Source organism: Crocodylus siamensis, chromosome 3 (assembly GCF_052110815.1).
Source record: "Crocodylus siamensis isolate JL-2025a chromosome 3, ASM5211081v1, whole genome shotgun sequence".
NCBI classification, from domain to species: domain Eukaryota; kingdom Metazoa; phylum Chordata; order Crocodylia; family Crocodylidae; genus Crocodylus; species Crocodylus siamensis.
In genome coordinates, this window is record NC_143397.1 from 227,532,363 (window position 1) to 227,557,183 (window position 24,821).

The 24,821-nt window shown below is 43.9% G+C and overlaps 1 protein-coding gene across 8 annotated transcripts in view; it reads left to right on the plus strand.

Moving 5' to 3' along the window:
• The window catches only part of OXR1 (oxidation resistance 1), a 490,067-nt gene that overhangs the window by 332,828 nt on the left and 132,418 nt on the right, over positions 1–24,821 (plus strand). For 2 of the 8 annotated variants that reach the window (XM_090040497.1, XM_090040498.1), the window contains exon 1: positions 18,832–19,130. The exons of the other annotated variants lie outside the window; for them this stretch is intronic. In XM_090040497.1, coding sequence (XP_089896623.1) covers positions 19,001–19,130 — 130 coding nt within the window. In that variant the 5' untranslated portion in view covers positions 18,832–19,000. Of the gene's footprint in view, positions 1–18,831; positions 19,131–24,821 lie in introns of those variants that run through there. 8 annotated transcript variants of the gene reach the window in all.

Consider the following 24,821-nt stretch of genomic DNA (forward strand, 5'->3'; position numbering starts at 1 on the left):
CAGCGGCACTCCCAGCAGCCAGTGGGAGTTTATTCTGGCTGCATGTGGTAGCACACTGCTCGGGCCAACCTTTTCCAGCACGGCTTATCTTTGGGAGGCCAGCTGTGTGTCTTCAGCAGCTGCATCACAACCCTGGGGCCCGAAGTTTGCTATAGGCTCTGGTCTGATGGGCTGGTACAGACTATAACAGGGCCCAAAACTGGTTCCCTGTTACACAAAGCTAATAACGAAATACAGAAAAGATATAAATGACTAAACAGTACAGATAAGGCATATCAAGCAACTAGTTAAACATTTATAATAATCAGCCATGATCACCTCTTGGCGAAACTAGCCAACTGTGGCCTTGGGTCCGCCATGATCCGCTGGCTGGGAAATTGGCTCCGTGGTCAGACCCAGAGGGTTGTAATTGATGGCAGTCACTCGTCATGGTGTCCTTTGACCAGTGGGGTCCCCCGAGGCTCTATCCTTGGACCCATATTGTTCATCATCTTCATTAATGATGTGGACACTGGAGTCAGGAGTGGACTGGCCAAGTTCACTGATGACACCAAACTTTGGGGCAAAGCATCCACGCCATAAGACAGGCGCGTGATCCAGGCTGACCTGGACAGGCTCAGCAAATGGGTGGATGAGAACCTGATGGTGTTTAACACTGAAAAATGCAAGGTTTTCCACCTTGGGAAGAAAAACCTGCAGCATCCTTATAGACTCGGCAGTGCTACACTGGCTGGCACTATGGAAGAAAGAGACTTGGGGGTCATCATTGACCGCAAGATGAACACGAGCTTGCAATGTGATGCTGCGGCTACTAAAGCAACCAGAAAGCTGGCTTGCACCCATAGATGCTTCTCAAGCAAATCCTGGGACGTCATTCTCCCTTTGTACTTGGCCTTGGTGAGGCCGCAGCTGGAGTACTGTGTCCAGTTTTGGGCTCCACAATTCAAAAAAGATGTGGAGAAGCTTGAGAGAGGCCAGAGAAGAGCCACGCGCATGATCAGAGGTCAGGAAAACAGACCTTACGACAACAGGCTGACAGCCATGGGGCTCTTTAGCCTGGAAAAGCGCAGATTCGGGGGTGATCTGATGACCACCTATAAGTTTATCAGGGGTGACCACCAGGATCTGGGGGAACGTTTGTTCACCAGAGCGCCCCAAGGGATGACAAGGTTGAATGGTCATAAACTACTGTGAGACCGTTTCAGGCTAGACATAAGGAAGAATTTCTTTACTGTCTGAGCCCCCAAGGTCTGGAACAGCCTGCCAGCGGAGGTGGTTCAAGCACCTACACTGAACACCTTCAAGAGTAAATCGGATGCTTTTCTTGCTGGGATCCTATGACCCCAGCTGACTTCCTGCCCTTTGGGCAGGGAGCTGGACTCAATGATCTTCCAAGGTCCTTTCCAGCCCTAATGTCTGTGAAATCTGTGAAATCTCTAAAGTGCACATTCATGTAAAGAACAATCTTGTTGATATTTGTGAGAATATAAAATTAATTTATCTATGTCCTAAAATCATAAAAAGTATCTAAGGGTTGCTAGTCTGCTAGGGAAAAGGACTTTTCACCTAAGATTCAAATTAAACAGTGAAAGAGCTCTTAGCTTGTCTGCAGATGACCTATTCAGCAAGAACTGTAGTTCAAGGCTGAAAAGCAAGGATCTGAGATGAACCTAGATTTTTATACTCTATGGCTTGGCTAAAATATCAGAAAGCTTATCTAATAAGGTAAAAAAAAATTAGACTGTTCCTAATTGGTGTTCCTCTAATTAACTAATATTCTTATGCCTACTCTTATCTCATATATAAGCTATATCTTGCCTAAAATTAGTCTTTTCTAACCACTAAATGTATTTTAAGTGATTTTAGCAAGACCTCTAACCTAGTTTTTTACCATTCCATCTTCCTTGAATTTTCTGAAATGGCTCACACCTTGTGATGTTCCCTGGTCTGATCATTTCCTTTGCCTCCACTTCTCTTACCCTAACCTTCCTCGAGGTAATGCAAGCAAATGCTGTACCATATTGCCATTAAGCAACTTAAAGCGTACTATAGTCTACAAGTGTTAAGAAGCCTGGTATTACTAGTAACCCTGTACCTGTTTCTGGGAGAACCACGACAGGCATGACTCAGACATGGCTGAGGCATGCTTTTGTGAACTGAACATTTTGCCTAATGGAGCAAGCACATTTAAGCCGATTCAGGATGTGACCATAAACTTGTAAGGGACAAGAGATGAAAGATCCTACTCTGTATCCTCCTTAGAACACAGTAGTGGAACATATAGAACCCGTTTGCTCCACTGATGGTTCGTGGTCTGGAGTCGATACCAAATATTTTAATTCATATTAGCTCACAGCAAATTTGAAAACTGTATCTTGTGGTTTATACAAAACAACTGATTGAATCTATAGAAAGTTATAATGTGATTTATTATGGGATGTATTCAGTGCACTTCAAATAGTGTAGTTTATTTGCAATTATACAGTGATTTCTAGTATATAGGGCTGCATTGGAAAAGATGGTGCAAAAAAGTAACCCTTACATTTGTGAACTATAGGGTTCCTGAAGTCTATATACTACCACCAGGGTCTAGGATAAGAAAAACAGCCTATCAATAATAATTTTATAAGTTAATGTGCATTTTTAGAAGTGCCTTTGATGTAGCTGTAAGCATTCTTTATCATATCTGTACCAACTGGCAGATAAAATTACCATTATCATTAGTTGATTAGGCAGGTGTTACTTGGTGATGGAGACTGATGTCACCAAAGGCATCAAAAAATAGGGAGAAAAGGGAAGTTCTTAGCATTGCAGTTGTGAAAATTTTTTGTACTTTCTGTATGTTAAGGAGGTAAAATAGTGTGGGAAGAGACAAGCAGATTATAATTCACATTTTCAGAGTACAGCCATTTTAATTGGCACTTGCAGATTTTGAATGGAATAATTTGTACTTTTGGGTTTGTTTGTACACTTTATCTTCAATATTTTGTTCAGGTCTTAGGTAAAAAAAAAATTGCAAAAAGCAAAGACATCCAGATAAGTGAGTCTATGGTTGATTTACTGTCATACGTGAAAATGTATTTCCACTTTGGTTTTTCTCTTTGCTTCCTTCTGTGTTACTGTTTGATCAGTTACTACAGAAATGAAGTGTTCTTTCTTCACCATGGCAAGGACCCAATCTTCACTGATTTGATCATGCAAATGACGATCTTAATTATAGAAACCAGAATAGAACATCTGAAGATTTCATTTAGAGAAGCACAAACAGTATTAACTAAAATTCTCCTATCTATGATTTAAGTTAAAACAATATAAGAAGTAAATGAGAAACTTCCGAGGAATAACAATTACTTAATCAAATACAACAAAATCGATGTGTAATTCTTTGTCGACAGTAATCAAAAGCCTTGTATGGCTGGTCAACTAAAGAAATAGCTAATTAACAAAGAGATAAATTACTGTGCTTACTAGTAATTGTGTTTGCTGAAGTTCACTTTTTTCCACCATCCTAACGAAGCAGCACCTTACAACAGTAAGCAGCGATGGAGAGTGATATCCCAAAAACTGGTGCTGTGTTATACGGTGAGAAACTTCATTCACTAGAGGTGTTTATACATATGTCGGGGGGGCGAGGGGGTGGTAGCACTTCGATTAAAGCAGTTCTGAGGGCTACTCTAATTAAAGTGCCAGAGCATCTCATATATCAGCGTCCCTGCACCTAAAAGTAGCAGTTTAACTACAGCTCGTTCAACGAGCTTTAATAAAGTGCCCCTGCTGCCATTTTTAAGCATGGGGTCGCTGATGCACAAGACACTGGAGTCTGCTAGAGCACGGTAATTACCACGCTCCAGCACACTTGATTGAGTCTGCTCTGACATGCTGTAATTATAGCACATCAGAGCACCCTTGCTGCTCGTGTATAGGTGCCCTAGATGGTGAAAATTGTGAAGCTGCCCTGCAGAGTTACATTCACAAAGCCTTAATGTCACTTGTCCTGCAGTGAATTTCCTTTCCTGAGAGTGAGTTCCACTGAATAACAAGAGTCCCTTTAAAGAAAAACACCTTCAAAATTCTGTTGGAGAGGAGTAAATCTAAGATCCTAGTACTACCACTAGGCAGTGCCTCAGGCCTATTGGAGTATGTGCAGGTAAAGCACCTCTTATGGAAGAGAGATGCTGATTAGTAGTGGTGTCTACTGGCAGAGCCAGCCTTAGGGAAAATGGTGGCTTGCGTGAACTTGTATTTTGCACCTCTGCCCCCTTCAAGTCAGCAACACTCCAGCAGGCAGGAGAAAAGGGAGCAGACTGAAGCAGGCATCACCCCAGCTGCACGTGCCTGACCAGGCTCCTCGTGAGCAGAGGCTGGAGGCAGGGAGCGGGCTGGGCTGGGCCCTGCTCCTCCTGCCTGGGGCGTGGATCAGCCAGGGCAGGAGAAAAGGGCTGTTGTGAATGCAGGGTGCACATACATGCGTGGTTGTGTGTGTGTGTGTCTGTGTTTGGCACATCCCTGACGACGGTACCTCGGGCAGTCGCCCATGTCACCCACCACTATGGCTGGCTCCGCTTACTGGCTAGCTGGGTTACAATTACAGAACCTCAGAAATTCTTCTTGACAGTGAGACAGTAGACCAGTGTGCTGAGCAAGTAATTTTATCTTCAGTGGAGATGAGACTGAAATGTAGCAGTTACCAGCTGCTCAACATGGACCTCTTATGTAAAAAATGGAAAGGGGAAGCTGGGACTGAAAGGAAAATCTGCTCTGCAGGGTCTGTAATGGCTATCCCATACCTGCCAGCCCCTTACAAGGCTTTCATCCTCAAAATGAGGCAAAATGGTTCTGCAACAGCCATGACAGATCACAGTTGAATAAGATTCTCCTATGTGCTAGAAAGCAGCTGCAGCTTGCCCTTTAAGTGGTTCGCTTCTTGCATAAGACTCATCATCAAGTCCTGGGTTGTGCAGGCTGCACATAATAAATACCTTTAGTTGCCTAGTTCTTATTCTCCAAGACAGTGATCCAGATAACTTGAGTATCATGTCACTCAAACAAACAGGTGACATGGGACTAATGGCCCCAGTGCTACTATTATTAAACATGAGTCCAGAGCTAGGCTTCCCAGCAGAGAACATTAGATGGGCAGAGCAGTATGTATGTCTGGGCCTCTGACTAAGGGTAGGCACCATCTCCCTGAGACAGATTCATTTGCCAGACTGAAAGAGAGTAGCTTCCATGGCCTTGTAATTAGATTGTTTTGGGTGTGGTGTGTCAGGGCTAGTGCTGGGCAGCTTTGGTAAATGCAAATCATTATAATGAGTCCAGAGCTCCTATTAATTATGTCATTATGAGAGGTTTACTTTTCTCTGCTTCTTCAAACTAGCCAAAACACTCTTCAGTGCCTCTGCCAAAATGTACATAAACAGCACTCAACGCTCAGAACCTGTTTTTCAGGCTTCTGTGCACTTGGGTATAAAAGAGGTGTGGAATATTTATTGTAACTTAAACTGAGTCCTGTAGCATCCAGTCAAAGGGGACCTTGGAGATTAAATGTTGTTAACCAGTTGTGCTCCCTGATGCAATCATTTGCATTAGCAGCCATGCAAGAGAGCTAACTTGCACTCAGTGGACAACTGCTATTTTATAAGTGCTGCTCTGTTAGCTCTAATTGATATGATTCTAAAAGAAATCATGCCAATTGATGCAAAGTGTACTTTATAAAAGAAGACTTTTCTTTCCTATTTTCTCTACTTTTCTATATGCTGGATTCAACCAGTAGAGGCAAAACATTGATTGTCATCACAGTTAAGAACTATAGGTATGTACAAAGGGCAACACTATGCAAATAAGATAGTAAATGTTACACTGTGAACAGATCCCACATTGCTTCATAAATGAAAACAAAACAAAAACAGTGGCTGCCATGAGAATCGCAGCTTGAAGTATAGGAAGTGTCAAACTTTGTCCACAGCTAAAGAAGGCTGAAGACAAGGGACAAAATAAAAGGCCAATAAATGGGTATTTAAGATTAAAAGAGATTGCACATGGAACATATCTTAATTTTAGGACCATTACAATATTAAAATGTGCTTATTACTAGAAATAATTGTATTTCCAATAATTAGGAATATTGCAAGCTGATTCACCAGGGCTTCTGCTCTTTAGCCACCAACAAGGGGTAAATGCAGCTTTATTTAAACAAATCCAAACAAGATCCAAATCTAGCAAAAGAGGAAGTGTGTATGAAATGGAATAATCATGCAACATATGCTCTGGATCAGAAAGGAAGTATTGGGACTTTGAGAGACAGGAAAACTCTAAAACTTTCCACCCAATGCACATCTGCTATAAAAAGCTGCCTAGACAGAGGGACAGAATGTGAATTCCACAATACATGAAAGTGACAAGACTATGAAGCAGCATCTCTAACCCATCTGCCCTCTGTGGTCTATTCTCTTTGCAAACAAGATCATTTCATCAAAGAGAATTTCACCATCAATGAACCACAATGATCTCAGCTTTCAGGAATGTGTTTGGATTGTAAACTTTTCAGGCCAAGGGATGATTTGTGCGTGTGCATTGTGTGGAGGGGGCTGTATTTCCAATTCAGAACAACAAGTATCATGTACATCAAGGTTAATGGAAATCTGTAAGATGAAGTAATTTATTTGGACAAGAGGTGAGAAAACAGTAGCTTTTACTATGCATGATAAGGATAGATGTAATTTGTCATGATAATCTTCACTCTGCGGGTTCTAAATACGATGTCTGCACTGACCTCCTTCTAGGACTTGAACTCAGTCCTGTATCATAGCGCCAACTACTTCTGTACAGCTGAAGCATCAGAAAGCTGCCATAATGAAGAACTAAGGATTTTCCTCATTGTGTCTCTAATTCAACTCATGCCCTCTATCCCTGTCAGTCCTGGAGGTGCATCAAGAGATATAGCGTTGTACGGCCAGGAAGGGGTGGATTGAGATGGAGGAAATGAGAGGATCTAGAGGGTATAACTGTCAGGAATCCACTGATTATAACAGCTCAAATCCCATTCTTCTCACACTTGCAAGATAATATGGCAGTAACTATCCAGAAACTGCAATATCATTATTGTAAGATGGGTAGCATCGCAGGACACTCACCTGGGGCGTGGAAGACTAGTGCTTGTATCCCTGTTCCACCAGTTTTGCCTGGACTTGAACCCAAGCATCCCATGTAAATGAGATAGCCACTAGCCTAGAGAGTTAATTCGAAATGGGCACATCTACACATCCCCCTACAGTGATGTAGCAATTACATGGGTCTACATGTGATCGCCAGCTACATCACCACAGTGGCATGCTCCCCCAGTATAGCGCGCCACTATAGCAGCATAGCAGCAAAATCTAACTGAGCACCACACGGTGCAGTACTGCACCATGCTTTAGTACTTTTAAAAGGAACTAATGAAGTACGTCACTATATGGCAATATGTATATGCACCCAATCTCTCCAATAGGCACTCCAATAGGAGAGATTGAGCAGAATAGCCAACAGCATACTCACCTGGTATATCATCAATATGGGATCAAGTCCCTGCTCTGATCAGCCACAGCTGGGTCTTGAATCCAGGTTGTCTGTATTCCAAATGCTTTTTCTCTCATGGGTCTGTTTTTTTCATAGATGGAAACACACGGCATACACTATTTAACTTTCTGAATTGGCTTTGTGTGCAACTCCATGAGAGTTCATAGCTGAGGATCCTAACAAAGAAAAGCACCTGCCTGGCCACAGATAGGCACCTCTCTCTTTACTGGTTAAGCACCTGAACCCCACCGCTTTCCCATTAAGTTCATTCCTGGCTAGCTGAGACACTATGTTCAGCTGATTTCTGAAGATCCCTTCCTTTGTACCAAACTCTCCCCATGAGGAGCCTGACTTAGTATTAAACAATCCATCTGGGGCTTAGCATCTGCTAGATGAAACAGTGCCCAAGTATTTCTGAAACTCTACCTCTTGGACGTGATTTCTATAGAACTTATCTATAAAAGGTGGGTACCAATAATGTTCTGAAGAGGTATTGGCCATATTGTCATGGGAAATCCCTATGTAGTAACAGCAAACCTAAAACTAAGAGTAAACAAGCCCTGTTTAACACATCCCCTCAAAGGGTAATGGAGAGAATGTTTTTCAAAAGAAGCAACTGAAGGAAAAGGCATATTTAAATTTTAGTGAACATCCTCTTTAAGCTATTTAAATAATTCAAGAAGGACCTAGCCTATCAAGCCCACTCATACTTTTCCTACAACTGCCTGAACTCATTCTTTTCACATCTTACATTCCTACTGATCACGTGGCTAAGGTACCGCCTCAGAATTCAGCCAGTCATTTACGAATAGCAGCATAACATATTATTGATGCCCTAGACTGAGCTTTCTTCCCAGGATTTGTGATATTTTTGTCATGGTTGATTTGTAATTTTCCTTCAACATGATTGTTACAAATTTTCAGCCATTAGGCAATTTTTTCAAAAATCTCTTAAACCTTTCAAAAGGTGCATAAATCCTACTTACAGAAGACATGTTTGAAAGTTGAGGTTTGCCCTCCAGGTTCCTTAGGAACTTTTGAAAAATTTACCCTTAGCTGTACTTTAAACTGCAAGAATTTTTCAATCATTAGATAGTAGTAACTTATATGCCTGTTGTCCCTTTAGGGACAACTTTATGCAGCCTGCAGTGCCTGAAATGATATGTCACATAAAAAGAGTCTTTTTCTGAACCTATGATTTCCAGTTCATATGCAAAATCTGAGTTTTCATCCCTACCAGTGCATCCTAGAGTGTTTCTCAGACCTGTGTGCTTTTAGATAACCCAGTAATTGTGGCATGCTTACACTAAATGCAGAGAAAATGTCTTCTCATTATTCACAATAATGAGGTTTATATTTTATCAGCTGCTCGTATCACAAGGGAAAAGAATACTCTGGCAGATGCTGCTCCCAAGAGTAGAATCAAAATGAAAGATTTTTTTTTCTGTCTAGGATCTTTTTATCAAGCCAACCACTATGTACTAAGTGTGTCATTCATTAAGACAATATTGCTAGGAAAGGGCAGATTCGAGGACTTTGCACACATTCTCTCCAATCTCAGAAATACTTCCTGCTGGCTCAGTCACTTCCCAAGGTCACTTTTGAATGCCTCTTTAGTCTTTGAGCTATTATATTTATCTTCCACTGTTGTAGTTTGTAGAAAGTGAAATATTTCCTTTTAGAAACAATAACAAAAAAAATTATGGTGATAGATTAAAGCTACTGTGTTTAATAGATACTTTTGTGAATACTGCCTTTTTAGAAAAAAGCATTTGGGAACCTTTGCAAGTTTAGATTCCCAGTGGACTTTGAATACCATGAAGAACGATTGTAGAATGTAGTACTTAGGACCAGGAAAATGTTTACTATTCCTATGATCATACTGACCTTTTAATTTAGTATCAGAGCCACATTCAATTGCTTTGAAGATTTTCAGTCTTGATTTTGAGATCAGGTTCTCTGTTCATGCCCAGAATAGAAATTACTGTTCCAGGGTTTCTCTCGTTCTCATTATGAATTCAGTAAAACACAGTAAATAAAGGGGCATCTTATGTACTCCCATATGTGTTAGGTTAAATTTTCAAATTTAGAGGTCTGAGTTATACCTCTTAAAATGTATTGGAGTATGCAGCCCTTAGTTGAGCAATGTATACATTTACAGCCACAAAATTAGTATTTCAATATGTAAAAGGATATGTACACATCTGGGTACTTTATGGTGACATATTTGCTTGGCTACATATGTTTATGTTGACTTTGAGACCTAGATTTGAATATCTAGCTCACTAAGTCTATTTTAATCTTAAAATTAAATGTAGTGCCTATAATGGAGCAACAGAAAAGCCCTTAGAGCAAGGAATGGAACCTGACCAGTTCTACGGTAGAGGAGTTCCAGGTACAGACATGCGTGCAGGTGAAATCTGTTCCCTTTGTCTGGCACTTAAAGAGAACTGCCCTGTGATACTGCACTCTGTTCTGGAAGTTTGATGTCATGTTATGTGGGGAGGGAGGTGGAAAAATGGAAAATCAGCATGAATTAATCCACTGCATGGCAGACCCACAGGCCACATTCCCTAGTGGGGAAGATGCAGGTACAACCCTAACCAGTTAGTTGCAGGACAACATTAAGAACACGTGTGTATCCTTGACTTACACATGACATGCTGGTGCAAAGCTTGGTATTTAATCACCAAAAAAGGTTGAAGAGCAAGGCCCCCCCCTTTTTTTTTTTTAAACAAACAGCTTTTTGAGCATTGGGAGAGCTAACTTAGTCAGTTGGTTAATTGCTTGTAAGTTTGAATTTCTTACCATTCACCAAGCTCCTCTTAACCATGTGAAGCCACACACTTTGCATCTTCATTACACTGCCCAAGTCAGAATCCTTCAAGTAAGAAAAGAGCAGTTTTTCCACTGTCCCTGCAAAAGTCAGTTGGGGGGTTGAAAAGAAGGAGGCGTGCAGGACAGATGTCCTGGTAAGTGCTGCATTCTCTCTAACAGAAGCATAGGCAATTTAGCAAGTCATATGACTTCATTTCCTTTCAGGCCAGCTGCTCCTCTGCACACTGTAAACAGTTGCTCCTACTCTAGGTTTTCCACTCATTTTTGAGAAAGGGCATAGTACCTTTTCTCCCGGGGTCCAGCTTGTCAGATTTTTAGGGAGGCACAAATGTCTACCACTGCTTTTGTTTAAACATATTGATGTTTGAAATTGCTGTAGCCATCTTGTTTTCAAGAAGCCTGGGCTATTGCTTTTGATCCTGTGCTGAAGATTAAAATCTCTGAATGGTTTTTATCCAAAAGGAGACATTATCTGGGAACCTAAAGCAAGCTAAATTTAATTTTAAATTGTTTTAAATATTTACATACAGTGGGTGCGTCTACATGTTGCCCTACGGTGACGTAGTGACGTGCTACAGAGACGTAGCAATCACATGGGTCTACACATAGCCAGCAGCTACACTGCCGTAGCAGTGCACTCCGTGGTTTTAGTACGCTGCTACCATAACATAGCAGCAAAATCTAACCATGCACAGCATACAGCACAGTACGGGCAGTTACTGCGTTGTGCTTTAGGACATCCAAAAAGAAGTCCTAAAGTATGGCGACATGTAGACGTACTCAGTGAAAACAAAAAAATCACTTTACAAAAAAGTATAGCAGCATGTAGCGCTTTAAAATGATCAGCTGTGATTTTTATTGCTTATAGAAACAAACAGCATGCAATAGGGCATTTAACTTGTTCCTTTATTTGAAGAAGGCAGAAACAATATAGTCAGTATACTAGATTTGTTAATACAATTTAAACAACTGAATTTTACTTACATTTTGAGTTAAATGCAGACTGAGTGCAAGGAAACAGAATGACTTTCACTTGCTGGGTTAAACCCACTTACAAAAAATCTGATTTAGGGGCCTTTTTATTTAATAAACTGAAGTAAGCGGTTGTTCTGTTTCTTTTCAGTCTGTTTTGTTTTCAGCCCTTTATTTATCAAACTTTACAGTCTTTCAAACCCAAATACCTAGGTAGCAAGTGGCTAGAAAATACCTTCTCTTCACCCCCAGTTTCCCAAGAGACAACACCTATTCTTCTTGATAATTACCCAGGCATTTGTCATTTCCAGCCTGGTGTGCTGTAATTTGCTAATATCCATACCAAATGTGAAAGTAGCAAAGGCAACAGATGTTCATAGAGCCTCTGGCAGTAGTACTCTATAGCACTTTACTTAAAAGTGCTACAAGTTAAAGCAAGAGCTAACCAAAAAGACAGCAGAGGGGCTCGGAGCTTACCCGCATTGACTGCTGGGTACCCTTCTGTAACCTCCCAGGAGACTGCTGGAGTGGCCCCTCTTCCCAGCACCCCTCCCCCCCGCCAGCTGTCAGCAGCAGTTGGGGGGGCCGGGAGAGACCCCTAAGCTGGAATAAGAGGCTGTCGCTGACTGGGTCAGTGACAGCCAAGGGGCAGGGTCAACCCAGTGCTTGGGCAGAGTACAGGAGTTCTGCCTGAGGCTAAAGTCCAGCCCTGTGCAATGCCTCCTGGGATGGGCTCAGTCACACTCTATGTTAAGCCTTGATGGGATCTGGCACAGATGTTCAAAAAAGCACTGTAACAGAAATCACTTTAGTCTAATACCTCATCCACTGAGGGTTAACTTAGAGCTTTTTCTGCCTCCTTAAAGCAAGATAGGTGTAAAGTCTGTATCTAGGCAAAGAAACTTAGCTGGTACAGAATACAGCATCCTGTGTCCTTGAAGAGAAAAAGTCCATGCTCAGCATCGTTAGTCGCTAAGTCAGTGCTGGTGCCAGATCCCGGGCTGACTAAGGCCTTCTGTTTCTGATACAGACACCTAAATAGCTACCTCAGATCTATTTCCCATCAAAACTGCTTTCCACCCAGTGGCAGTAACCAGGATGAAATACGCAGCACAGAGAAAAGGCATTCTCCATCGGGGGCCTGCCTATGGAATAATACAGCAAAAAAAATTACAAGTAACCATTTATAATTAACCATAGTAAAGCCCTATTGTATCACCTAAGCCCTTTATGTGGAACATAAGTAATGTGCTGGGCCTTGCACCAGCCATCCATATTTGAGTGAAGGCATGGTGCACTTCACCTCTTGTGAAAGCTCTAAAGGCATTAAAGTGTGTGCGAGTGAGTGAGAGAGAGAGAAGACTAGGTCAAGCTACTGATCTGAGCTGAAGAACATCTGTATGTAAACTGATCTCTCATTTTAAGAATAATACAAGGATGACCTTCAAAGAAGAGAACTAGATAAATACAATGCTTTTGACTTTTCAGGGTAAATTTTAGTAGTTGTCCCTACAGAGACAGAGTGAGTAACCAGCCATAGGTTTCCTGCATGTTAATTTGGGAGCAAGTGAATCACATGCAGGCACTTTTGTGCCAGTGGAGGAGGGCAAAAGAGAGCAGATGTTCCCTAAAAAGGAAGTTTCATCAGAAAAAAGCAGAACTTCCTCTCAACAAGATAAACATACCACTCTGGTTTTCATTCCAAAGAGAACTTCAAAAATGTCCTGCATGGATTCCTATGCCTCAGAAAAAGGTATGTACAATAAGGTTTCAGCCACTGAATCCAGGTTGGGAGAGAGGTTGGGGAGGGAGGTTAAAGTCAGGTGCACCCAGAAGGCCCAAAAGGCTTACTGGTCATTTTTTTTTATTATTTTTTTTAAATCAGCCTTTCCTTCTATAATGATTACCTACATGAAGGTAAATCTGCCAGAAAACATGGAAAAGTGCTAAGATTTATTACAAAAATTATAACAGCACAACAATCAAAAGAGGAAATGCAGAGACAGACCTGGTGTAGACGGTTGCCATTCTCTTTGTGCATATAGCCCTTTTGGACATAAGGGCTGCATCCAGATGAGCACAGCTGTGCGGTGGTGCTGTTGACATGTCTGTGGCACCACATACCACACATTCAACTGTTCTCTGTGCTGCAACGGAGCAGTGTGGGATATTTTTTTGATCCCTTGATATCCAGGAGTCATAAAACCTGCACACAAAAAAAAGTGGAGCGGTGCACGTGGGGACAGTGCATGCCACTCAAAAGTGGAGCCTGGCTGGCTACAGCTACACTCCATCTTCCGGCTAGGCTCTGAGCAACAGGATCACCGCTGCTGCAGCCCCAGGAGGCCCCTGGGACTCCAGATGTGACTTCTTAGGCCAGCCCAGTGCTGGCCCCAGTCTTCCCTACCGCACATGGGGTAACCTACCATGCGCCAGAGGGCATGTGGCACAGGCATTCCCTGGGGACAACTAGCGGCAGCACAAAGTGTCCTGCCGCTAGTTGTCCCCGGAGAACCAAATGTCCACTCTTGTGTGGACGTAGCCAAGAGGGCCACCTCATTGATGCCACTATACAGGTTTTATTTTAGAATTTATAAAAATTCCAGTGACTTCCATACTCATGAGGTTTTTTTACATATTTGCATATGGTTTCTAAATTCCAAAGTTAAGGCCACTGGAACATACAATGCAGAAGATGAGGAAATGAAACTCAATACAGTCTAATGCAGAATGAGGGGCAGTACGAGACACTATAAGGTACAATCACGTTGTGGCCAGAAGAAAAGGGACAGGGCTAGCATGCCCATGCACTGCGCCACTTTCCCACCTGCAGTATTGGATGCTTCAGGCCATTATGGAGCTCATGAAGCTGCTTTTGCTTGCAGCTCTTCCTTGTGTCTGCATAGCACTAACCAGTAATGATTTCAGTTACAACCAGAAAATAAAACGTTCTCCAACTAACTGTGCGCTTTAAAACTGTCATCCAAAACCAGCTGAAGGTGATGGAAAACCTAGAAGATAATTGATTTCCTCAAAGAAATCAAGCCTCTCTTGTTCAATTAAAAAAAAACCCTTTATAAAATTGTTTTAAATATTTTCTTCTAAGGCAAGAAAGTGGTTTTCTAAAGTCTGTGGATATTCAGTTTTCTATGGTCTGTAGTCTTAAGACTTTGGCCACTAAATAGCCATTCTTTATGTTAAAACTTTTCCTAATTCAGACCTTTCAACACAATGGATATCTCTAGCATAATTGTGGGGAAGGGGGAAGCAACCAGGGCACTGGGCACAATCTTTGGGAGGACAGGTTACAAAAACAGCCAGTGTAGCTGGCTCTTCAATCACCCATGTCCAGGGTGCAGAGCTCTGGTGGAAATGCAGCTTGGTCCAGTGGTTAAAAGTGGGACTAGGAGTAGGATACAGTGTTAATACTCATTTCTGTGACTGATTAGCTGTGTGACTTTGACCCAGTCGGTTCCTTCTGTCCCATAAAGGAGTAAGATACCTGGAGTAGGGTGAAGGTCAATATTATTTTGCTTTTCTTTAAGTGAATCTTATTTATATGTATATAATAATATAATCAATAACTGAGAGTATTATTGTTGGCACACTGTGGTTTAATATTGCTACTCAGAAAAAAATTCCAACGGGATTTAAGTCATCAATTAGTGGGAGGATGTCAGTAAATGCTTAGAAGAGGCATGTTAGAATAGTTGTACCATTGCAGAATTTTGCTGCACACATTAATCTTTTGCCTGATATAAGTGAAATCTGATTTTGGAATATGGAAACCTATGGGACATTTAATACTTAAAGGAGATATGGTTGAAACTGATATATATTCAGTGATTACTGATATGATCAATAACATTTTGACTATGTACAGAAAGCACTATATAACACTCCACTTTTTATTGTATCACGTTGATTCTCATTTACACACTATGCCCTCTTAAGCCAGTCTTGCATTATAAAGGGGCATGAAAATCAGGCCCTATTGCTTCTGAGTATGCGCTAGGAAGCTCATTATAAAGATGTAACACATTACTAGATAGATGATGAACATTTAATGAGCATTAGAGAGAGAGAGAGCAGTTTCAGTCAGGCTGCACAAAAACAAAAAGAGGATTAAATCACTGATTGACTGTTAACTTAAGAGTCAAATGAATGATCTATAATCACTTTTTGATTCCCCATTCTGAAAGAAAAATTTGGTTGCATCATTAATGCTTATACGAAGGAGGAAGTGATTAGCTAGCAAATGCATGGAGTTATCAACCGTATTTCAGTCTCTTCCAAATTCGATTTCAAAATGCATGATGAAAGAACAGAAAACATCAATAAGAGGCTGGCACAGCGACAGGCAGGCATCTGTGTACAGCATCAACAATTAACTTGGTTCTGCTGGTATCTCACCAAGTGGGGATCATTAAAAGCGCATGCACGCAGACATGCACACACAAGCCCATTAGGCTCAGGACTGATCCTCTGAAACCATAAAAATTCTAAACAGAACAGAACATTTCTTTTATAATAAACTGGTCTTGAGCAATTTTCACTATGAAGTGAGGTCCTGGAAGATGTTTCCATAAACTTCTGATATTGTAATCTTGATATATATTATTATGGAAAACAAGAAAATTAAAATGTTGATTTAGCTTCAGAATTATTATATAACATTTAACCAAATAATGTAGATTCTGTCATTACATTCTGGAAAACTACAAGTACAATTTTCTGTAGAGAATCTAATTTTCAGAGATGCAAAGTAGGTGAAAAGCTCAGATCAGGTCACAAGCATCCAAAGTTCGATACGCAAAAATAGTCTCCCATGTTTTGAAGACCAATGTTGAAATCTTCAGTTTTATTGATCGTTCATACTGCTTAGCAGGGATTTACTCTTTAAATTAGGCTTACATTCATCTTCATCTGTTGCAGTGTTTAGAATGTTGCTCTGAAGAAATGTATATCCCTTGCCGTATTTTTATTATATTTGTCTCTGCAGCCATTTTAATATAACATTCCTCTATTTTAAATTCCTGCACAGATACTAGAATGAATATTAGGATCATAGGAGAGTAGGGCTGGAAAGTATCTCATAGGGTCATCTAGACTCTGGTCCAACCTCCTGCTCAAGGCAGGATTATCCCTGACTAAACTGCCCCAGGCTGCTCTTGAAAAATTCCAGGGATGGAGATTCCATAACTTCTTTAGGTAGCCTGGAATAGAGAAATCATTGCCTATTGGAATAAGTAGCCTAATTATTGTTCATGTTCTCCTCAGAATTTTAAAAACTCCCATAAAAGAGGAAAGGGACTTTCTGGGTTAAGTGTCTCGAGTAATTGTAGAGAAAGGTAGCTGTGGTAGTCTGACCTTATCTTAACACTTGCCTTTAGAGCTAAAACTAATTGAAGTACTTAAGTAGCTTACAACATATAGAGCAAAATAGACAGAGCACACAGGCCTGAAAGGAAGAGTAACAAATTGAGTTATCCTCATGGTGATATTTCAGAGACATCATTTGTCTGTTTAGAACACATTCAATTTGCCAAAATAAAAGCAAAACTTGAAGGTTGGTTGAATCTAAAACTCTTTAGACTAGAATATCACAGCTATTAAATGTAAAACTAGCGACTAAGTCTGGATACCAGTCTTCCTATCTGCACAAATTCTGTTTCTGGATTGGAGCCTGAATGGCAGAATTGATCTATAAAAGAAAATTCTACCTTGGATATAAAATCCAGTAATATTCTTCCATAACTTTTTTTTTAATATTGCTTTGGTTGTGAAATACAGAAACATATTTTATTTTTTACCATTCAAGTACTAACCTGTTTGGTTGAAGTGGGACAGACTAGTCCCCATCCTTTGCTGGCCTTTAGGCAACAGTAGGTGCATTTACTGCAGTTGGCTAATTAGTTGAACAGTAAACATCTCAGCATCTACACATACACCACTATTAGGCTGGAGTAAACTAATTTATGCCATAGCAGGATAGTAAATACAAGTCCTATCCTACTGCGCAGAAAAAAATTCCACAGCAGCTCATGTGTAGATGTCAGAGGGGCTGGCTGGGGCATGAGGGTGCTTCAGTGCGGGGGCTGCCTGCTGGCTAGCCCTGCACTGAAGCACCCTCGTGCCTCAGCCAGACCCTCTGAGGTATGTTGAGCTAGGGGGGCGGGGAGCAGCTTCTGCCTGGCAGGGGGCCCCGGAGGTGAGCCTGTCAGCCTGGGCGGCATCAACCCAGCTCAATGCGCTACACATGAATCAACTCCAGAGCTTACTGTTCCGGAGTTTATTGCTCCTGGGCACACATGCAAACGCCCATGTGCAACAAGCTCTAGAGTTTATTCAGGTGCATTAATTTCATGTGTAAACGTACCCACTATTGAGCAAATAACAAGCTATGGGCAACATCAAGTTTCGTTCTCTCTACTTCAGATTTGAACTTTCTGTGGTTGCAAGCAACTTGAGAGGGTGATATAGGCACTATGTTACAGACATGCCATAGGCTGGGACCACGCCTGTAGGCCCCAGGGATCCAGTGCTATTTCCTAGAAGCAAAAACTTTGTACAAGTGCCACAAAGCACCTCATTGCTGGATATCCATTGTGTGCATAATTGGCTTAAGTGCATAAAACAAAGCATTTCCCAGTGTGCCAAACTCCAGTTACAGGTGTATTAATTAAGGCCAGAAACTGCTGAAGTGCATAGCATTTTTCAGAGTTTTACCATATATTCAGTTAACTGGGGACCATCCATTTCAAGGCTTCAAAAGCAGCTCTTAACTGACTAGCAACTGCCAGTTGTGAGATTACTCAGTTTTAGGGGGACTCAGAAGGCAAGGAGCCTTAATGATGCCCACAAAGCTTAGCCCATGTAGTCAAACATGGTTTACAGGTGCTTCCCATAGTTAATGGACACTGTTTAAAATGGATTGGTAACTATAGAGCCTATTTTCAGTCCCAGACTCATGCCCTTCAATGGGGTGCTATACCAAAACAAAAGGGTTGTTTAATAAATTCTTCATGCACAGGAGATGGTGATTTTTATTGAACACCAAATCAGGGTTCAATAGACTAGACTTTCACCTCCCCATTCACCAGAGGAGAGGGGCTGTATCTGTGACAGTCCTTGGTGCACCCTGGGCTGTAGCCCCACAGGCCCACATGCCGGCTGACGTCCGAGGAAGCCTGCGTGGCATCTCCTGGCACTTTGACTCCAGCATCTAGCACCTACGTTCATTGGTATCAGTAGGCGCAGTCTGCCACCCCTTAAGGGAGACCTCGAGGGAGAAGAGTTATTTGTAATGCTGTTTCCAAAGGCTCTTCCCCTGCTGCCTACTTTCTGCCCGGCCAAAAAGTGACTTTTGCCTCCTCTCTTGTTTTGGGACGAAGGCTTCGAGTCATGGCACTGCCCTTGCTTGGGGGCGGAGGTCACTGCTAGGTTTGGAAAGCGTGTCGCCACAGCGCGCGGGCCTGCACGAGCTCACCCGCGCGGCGGGTTGAGGCTCGCTGCAGCCTTCATCGGCCGAGCCCGCCCCGCCCCGGGACGCGGTTACTTTAAACGGGGCGGGGCGGGGCCGCCCGAAACTTTGGGCAACAAGTTGCGGAGCACGGCCCGGCACCCCGCGCCCATGGACTACCTCACCGCCGTCACGGGCCGTGGCAGCCGCTTGCTCCGCGGGGCCGCCGCCCGCCTGCCGCTGCCCCGCGCCCGCCACGTCCGCTTCCGCGACCCGCCAACGCCGCCGCCGCCGCCGCCAGGTACCGGCCGGAGCCTGCGAGCCGCCTGGGCCCGGGGCCGCTGAAGGCGGCCTGGGCGCCGCGGGTCCTGCCCTGCCGCAGCCGCGGGGTTGTGGAGCAGGCAGAGAGCCCGGGTGGAAAGGCCCCGCGCTGCCTTCGCAGCCCAGTCCCGTGAGGCGGCCGCTGCCTCTTCCGTGTTGCGTGTGTGGAAAGCGGGGGGAGCAGAGGCCGTTTTGGGGGGCGGTGCTGAGCGCGCAGAGAAGAAACGGGGACTGGGACGGGGGGCAGGCTCACTACGTTTCTTTAAAGACTTTTGGAAGCGCGGCGGCTGTGCTGGTACTTCACCTCCGGGACCCCGCTTTCCAGGAGACTTTCTGGGCGAGCTTTTTAGGTGGGTGCGGTGGTGTTTACAAGCCGTCGTATGTAGGAGGTGGGGAAACTTGGCCCCAGCTTTTGCAAGTAATAGGCAAGCACAGCGGAGTTTCACAGGAACAGGAAGGAGGCTGCTGCGTAACGCAGCGAGCCAGCATGAGCGTTTTTCTTGCTAGATACCAAGAGAGGCTCTTGAGCACATGTTTGCCTAGACCAGGGGTAGGTAACGTTTTTTGGCCGGAGTGCCCAAAAAACAACAGTGTCTCCCTTGGAAGCTGCCCCTGCTGACATGCCAGAGCCCAGAGCAGCTGTTTGCAGCTCCCTGACTGCAGCGGGCCTGTGGAAGCAGGGCTTGCAGCCTCCCAGCCACCTGCTGGGAGCAGCCTGGACTCTGTGGCTGGCAGCAGCTGCATAGAGCCTGGGCTGGGGTGGTGTGCTGAGCAAAATGGCCTTGCGTGCTATGCTCAGCATGCATGCTGGGGGTTGGTGACCACTGGCTTAGACTAAAAACAACTGGGAAAGAACTGGAGGTAGCTACTAGATAGGTGAGATCTGGAGTTGCGGAAGGGCTTTTTTATTAGTTTGTTTGCAATTTCCTGTATTCCAAGCCAAATTGGCCAAAACAGATTCCAAACCCAAGAGTCAGTCCAGAACCATAAGTGGCCCTACTGCCAGGAAACATTCTCTGTAGCAGGCCAGTAAGGGGTGTGCCTGCCTTGAGCCACCCATCTTGCTGTGCCCAACCACCTTCCAGGCTCCTGGTGCCTCCCTGGGGGCACCTGACCGACCCCTTTCCTGGAGCACACCCGCTAGCCTGGGGTAAAAACTGCCACCACCCAGGGCTGGACTTCATTCTGGCTCTGTGCAGCCTCAAACCCTTGAGGGTACTTGACTCACTTCAAGCACTTGGTTCAGCCAACTAAGGGAGACCACTACTTGTGCTTCCCCAAGGAGACCCCAAGGCATACTCTAGACCTACACCCAATAAGTCTCCCACGTTAGGTACAAAGGAGAACTTTACGGGTTACAAGGGGTAGGGCTGCAATAGGGTACAGGGTTGAGCAATATCAGAGAAATACCATAGAGCAAACTGGCATGGCTGGGTATCCTTTGATCAAGCATCTGAGTTACTGCAAGCTATATATCTAGTTACTTTTAAGTAAGCTACCTGAGATCTATCATCCAGAGGCAGGTGGAGATTCCCTCTGGTGGCAGACAGTTCCTTGATCATGAGTTTTGAGAGAGAGAGCAAGTTTCAGATGGTTGGGCTCTTCTCTCTCTGAGTCTTCCTCATGGCTGCTGCCCCCTCCTCTTGGGCAGTCCTTAACTTATATAGCCCTTGTGACTTCATTTACCTGCTCCAGTGGAGGCCAGCACCTGATGGCTGTCAGCCAACCAATTTGAAATACATCGCTAGTTGCTGGGCAGACTGGCAGCTCCTAGCTCCCCAGGCAGCCCAACCCCCTCACCCAGGTATGTGATGCCAGTCATGTAGGCAGAGGGAGCAGGTTCCTCCCCCCCCCCCAGGAATGTATCCAGCTCAGGTTACCTAACGAGATAGGGTAAGTTGTGTACCCTCTGCAGGGCCCATCTTAACCAAATTGTCACAGAGCAGAGTTTTTGGGGAGAAACAGAAGTGGCCTTCTGCCACATCCTCCACCCTCATCTGGGGCTTCAGCTGTTTCTAAAACCTATGGCAGGCATCCTACTTCCAGGCCAAAGCCTGGAGGCTTGGGGTTCAGATGCCCCCGAGTTTTGCTTGCCCTCAGCCATAAGGCACCAGGGAGGAGTTTCCCATTTCCATCAAGTGGCCTTAGAGCCAAGACCGTCCCACTGCAGCAACTAAGTGGGAGGTTTACTACATTACTTTGACTGGTACTATTCCTGTGCCAGGAGAACGGTCTTCCCTTGTTAGGTAAGCACAGACCACGCTTGATCCAAGCCCGCAAAAGGCCGATTGCACTCTTTCACCACTCCCCAGGCCCTTACCGGTGGGAAGTTAGAGATTAGACAGCACCATCAGTGTAAATGTTTTGCGTAGGTAGTCTACTCGTTGAAAGACTGTTGGCACTCTGCCCTTAGAAAATAAAATAAACAATCTTTGTCGGTAATATACCTCAAACCTTTCTTCTGATTTCGCATCACCTACGAAGACCTGGATCCGGCTGTCACAGAAGCGTCAGGCATACAGATCTGCTGGTAATCCAGTGCACTGCAGTACTATGTGGGCACTGGAGCATGGCCTGCTGCAGAATTTGGGATCCCTGGTCCCTGATGGATACTGCCATCAGTGGCAGGGGGCCAAGTGAGGTCTGGGTAGATATAGCCCTCACTTATCCTAGAAAATGAGAGTTGAAAAAGACCTCAGGAAGTCATTCAGTCCAACCCCCCTGCTCAAAGCAGGACCATTCCTAACTAGATCATCCCATCTTGCCACTGCCCCCTCTCCCACCAGCACATGTGCTGCATCCCAGATCCTGCCTGGGAGAAGCCACAATGGTCTGGATTTAGCCCATGGCCCACATGAGTTTGACACCCTGGAGCTATCAGATAGTCTGAAGCAGTGGTTTTCAAATATTTTGGCCAGTTACCCCTTTACTTGCAAGCTATTTCTGCTCAGATACCTGACCCTGACAGATTTCAACACCAGTATTGGCATGTGGCAATGCCATTACTCATTGTATACTGACCAATTGGAAGGTGCACTACCATTATTAAAATTTAGGCCAAGCACCTGGCACCCCAGTTTGAAAATTGCTGGTTTATAAAGCATCCCTTCTGATATATTTAACTTGTGCACACAAGGTGGATGAAGGAGAATTCCATTGGGACCCGGGACATTTTATCATTTCTTGCCCTGGCTTTGTCCCCCACATCCTTTCAGGCCAGTGAACTTGGATCACAGGTTTCCATTCTCATTGGGAATGTGGGCACAGGTGTGTGTGCTTGAATACATCTGCTGTGTAGGTGGTAAACCTAGTGTCAATGAGGGGTGACTTGGGCAAAGGCAGGTGCATTGCTGAAAATGATAGGGGGCAGATGGTTCTTCATATGGGCAGAGTTCTGCAGGCATCTTTGGCAACATGGTATTCCTGACACAGACACAGCATGCTGCAGAAGTCACTGTGATCTAGTTCCGCACTGTGTTGTCTCCTAAACAAAATGTCAATCAGCTGTATACAAGAGCATATTGTCTTGAATTATTAAGAGAGTCTTGTCATATTGAAGTTGTCTTGAATAATTAAGAACTAATAAGAATCTTGATTTGTGTAATAATCTTTTTTAGTAAACCACTAATTGCCAAGAAAATTTGTTATATACGGCTCAAACTATTTTGTAACTATTCATAAACCTGTCAAACTCCTTCTTAAAAGTAGTTGGGTTGTTTTTGTCCTCAGTACTTCCAGTTGGAAAACATTTGTTTTCTAGAACCTTTTATTTAAATTTCTATCATAAATTCATGATATTTATTCTAGCATAGATTCATAATTGATTTATATTCATTTGTTCTTGAGCCAGCATGGTCTGGGATCTTAAGTGGTAGCTCTCTTCCCTCTATGGCAATTGTACTCCTTGTCAGTCTTCATTTAGGTGCGTTTCCCTAATGATTCTACTCCCTGCTTTCATCCGCTGTTCTAGTCCAAATTCATCTTTTTTCAACACGGATATGACCAGGATTCTGGGTGAGATTTGAGCAGAATCTTTTGTGTAGTGGCATCAATATTTCACATCTATACTGGAATTGCCTGTCATGTTATGTTTTAGGATTGCAGTTGACTTTTTTTTGTCATATCTGCATCACTTATAGCTAAGGACCTACCAAATTCACAATTGTATGACTTTTGCAGAAATCACAAAAAAATGGTAGGGTCCACCGCAAAACAAAACAACCAAAGAGGAAAGAGCAGGAAGCCCTGCTGTCTTGGACCCCAGGGGTGGGGGGAGGGTAGAGGAGAGGGGAAAGTGGGTGGGGTGTGACTGCTCAGCAGGAAGAAGGAATGCTGCACAAGCAGCTGCACCAGGGTCCTGGGCCGGCTGTGCCAGGCAGTGGGAGGCTGTACTGGGGTCTGCAGAGCCCCGGCCTGGCTAGCTGTGAGCGATGGGTGCCACGCAAAACCATCCCAGCCAGGGCTCTGCAGGCCCCTATGTAGCCTCCCAGCTGCCTGCCCCAGCCAGTCCTGGACCCTGGTACAGCTTTTTATGCAGCATCCCCACTTGGGGGTGGCCCAAAATCATGACTTGATTATCTTGATTAAGCCAAAGGAAACCATTAATCCATGCTTAATAATGCATGGATTAAATGGCTTCCTGGGGCTTAATCATGGTAATTAAGCCACAGTTCCCCTCCATCTGGCAATCTGTGGGGACGGGCAGGAAGGCTAAGGCCCCTCAGCCAGAGGGGTGGAAGAGCCTCGCCGTGCTCAGCCCTCAAAAATAGCAGTTGGTCCCAGGATCTGCTCTTGGAAATTGGCTGACTGCCTCCTCAAGTTTGGTAGCAATCCAGTGATCAACTGATACACCTTAGTTTTCTTTTCTGTCTTTTCCAGCTGATGAGCTCCCAATATATAGTAGAACTTTGTGACAGTTGCTAAATGTGTTGACCTTACACTCTTGTAGTACTGAATTTTATCCTTGTATGTATTATACAAGTCCTGAAATTACTGAATCATTTTCTATATCAATACTGTCACTGAAGTTTGTTTTGTCAGCAAACTCCATCACCATATGCTATAAAGAGTTCCATTAGTTACCTTATACCACCCCAGCAGTTCCCTATTTAGTCTTCCCATCAGCCAGTTTCTTTCCTGTCTTGTGATTCTTATGCTAGTCCTCCTCAATTTTTAGGTTCGCTTAATTTTTATGTTACACCGAAACTGGTGCTTCACTGAAGTTTACTTTAGATCCGCTGGATTTCCTTTGTCTAGAAAATTATTTACCTCAGTAGAGATGTGAACAGTTAAAATATTAACCTGCCACCTGCCATGGAGCCCAGGCTGCTCAATGACAGGCAGCAGGGAGGCTAATAGCAACTGCACAGGGGTCTGCAGAGCCTAGCAATTAGGTACTAGTTCCCCTTTCCCCTTTCTCCTGCTCTGCTGCAAAAGGAAAACAGCTCCACTTCCTCTCTGCAGAGGTTGGAAGTCAAAGGCCCCCTGCCTGGCCAGATGCAGCACCTTCTGTTTCTGCAGCCACCACTGCTGGCAGTGTCTGCACACTCTCCTGGCCAGACCCATGGTGGCTGCAGGGCCTGTCAAGGGCAAAGTGGAGGTAAGGGGGCACTGGGTGCCTCCCCTGGGTCTTGAGGCTCAGCCCCATGGCATACCCTGTCCACACCCAGGC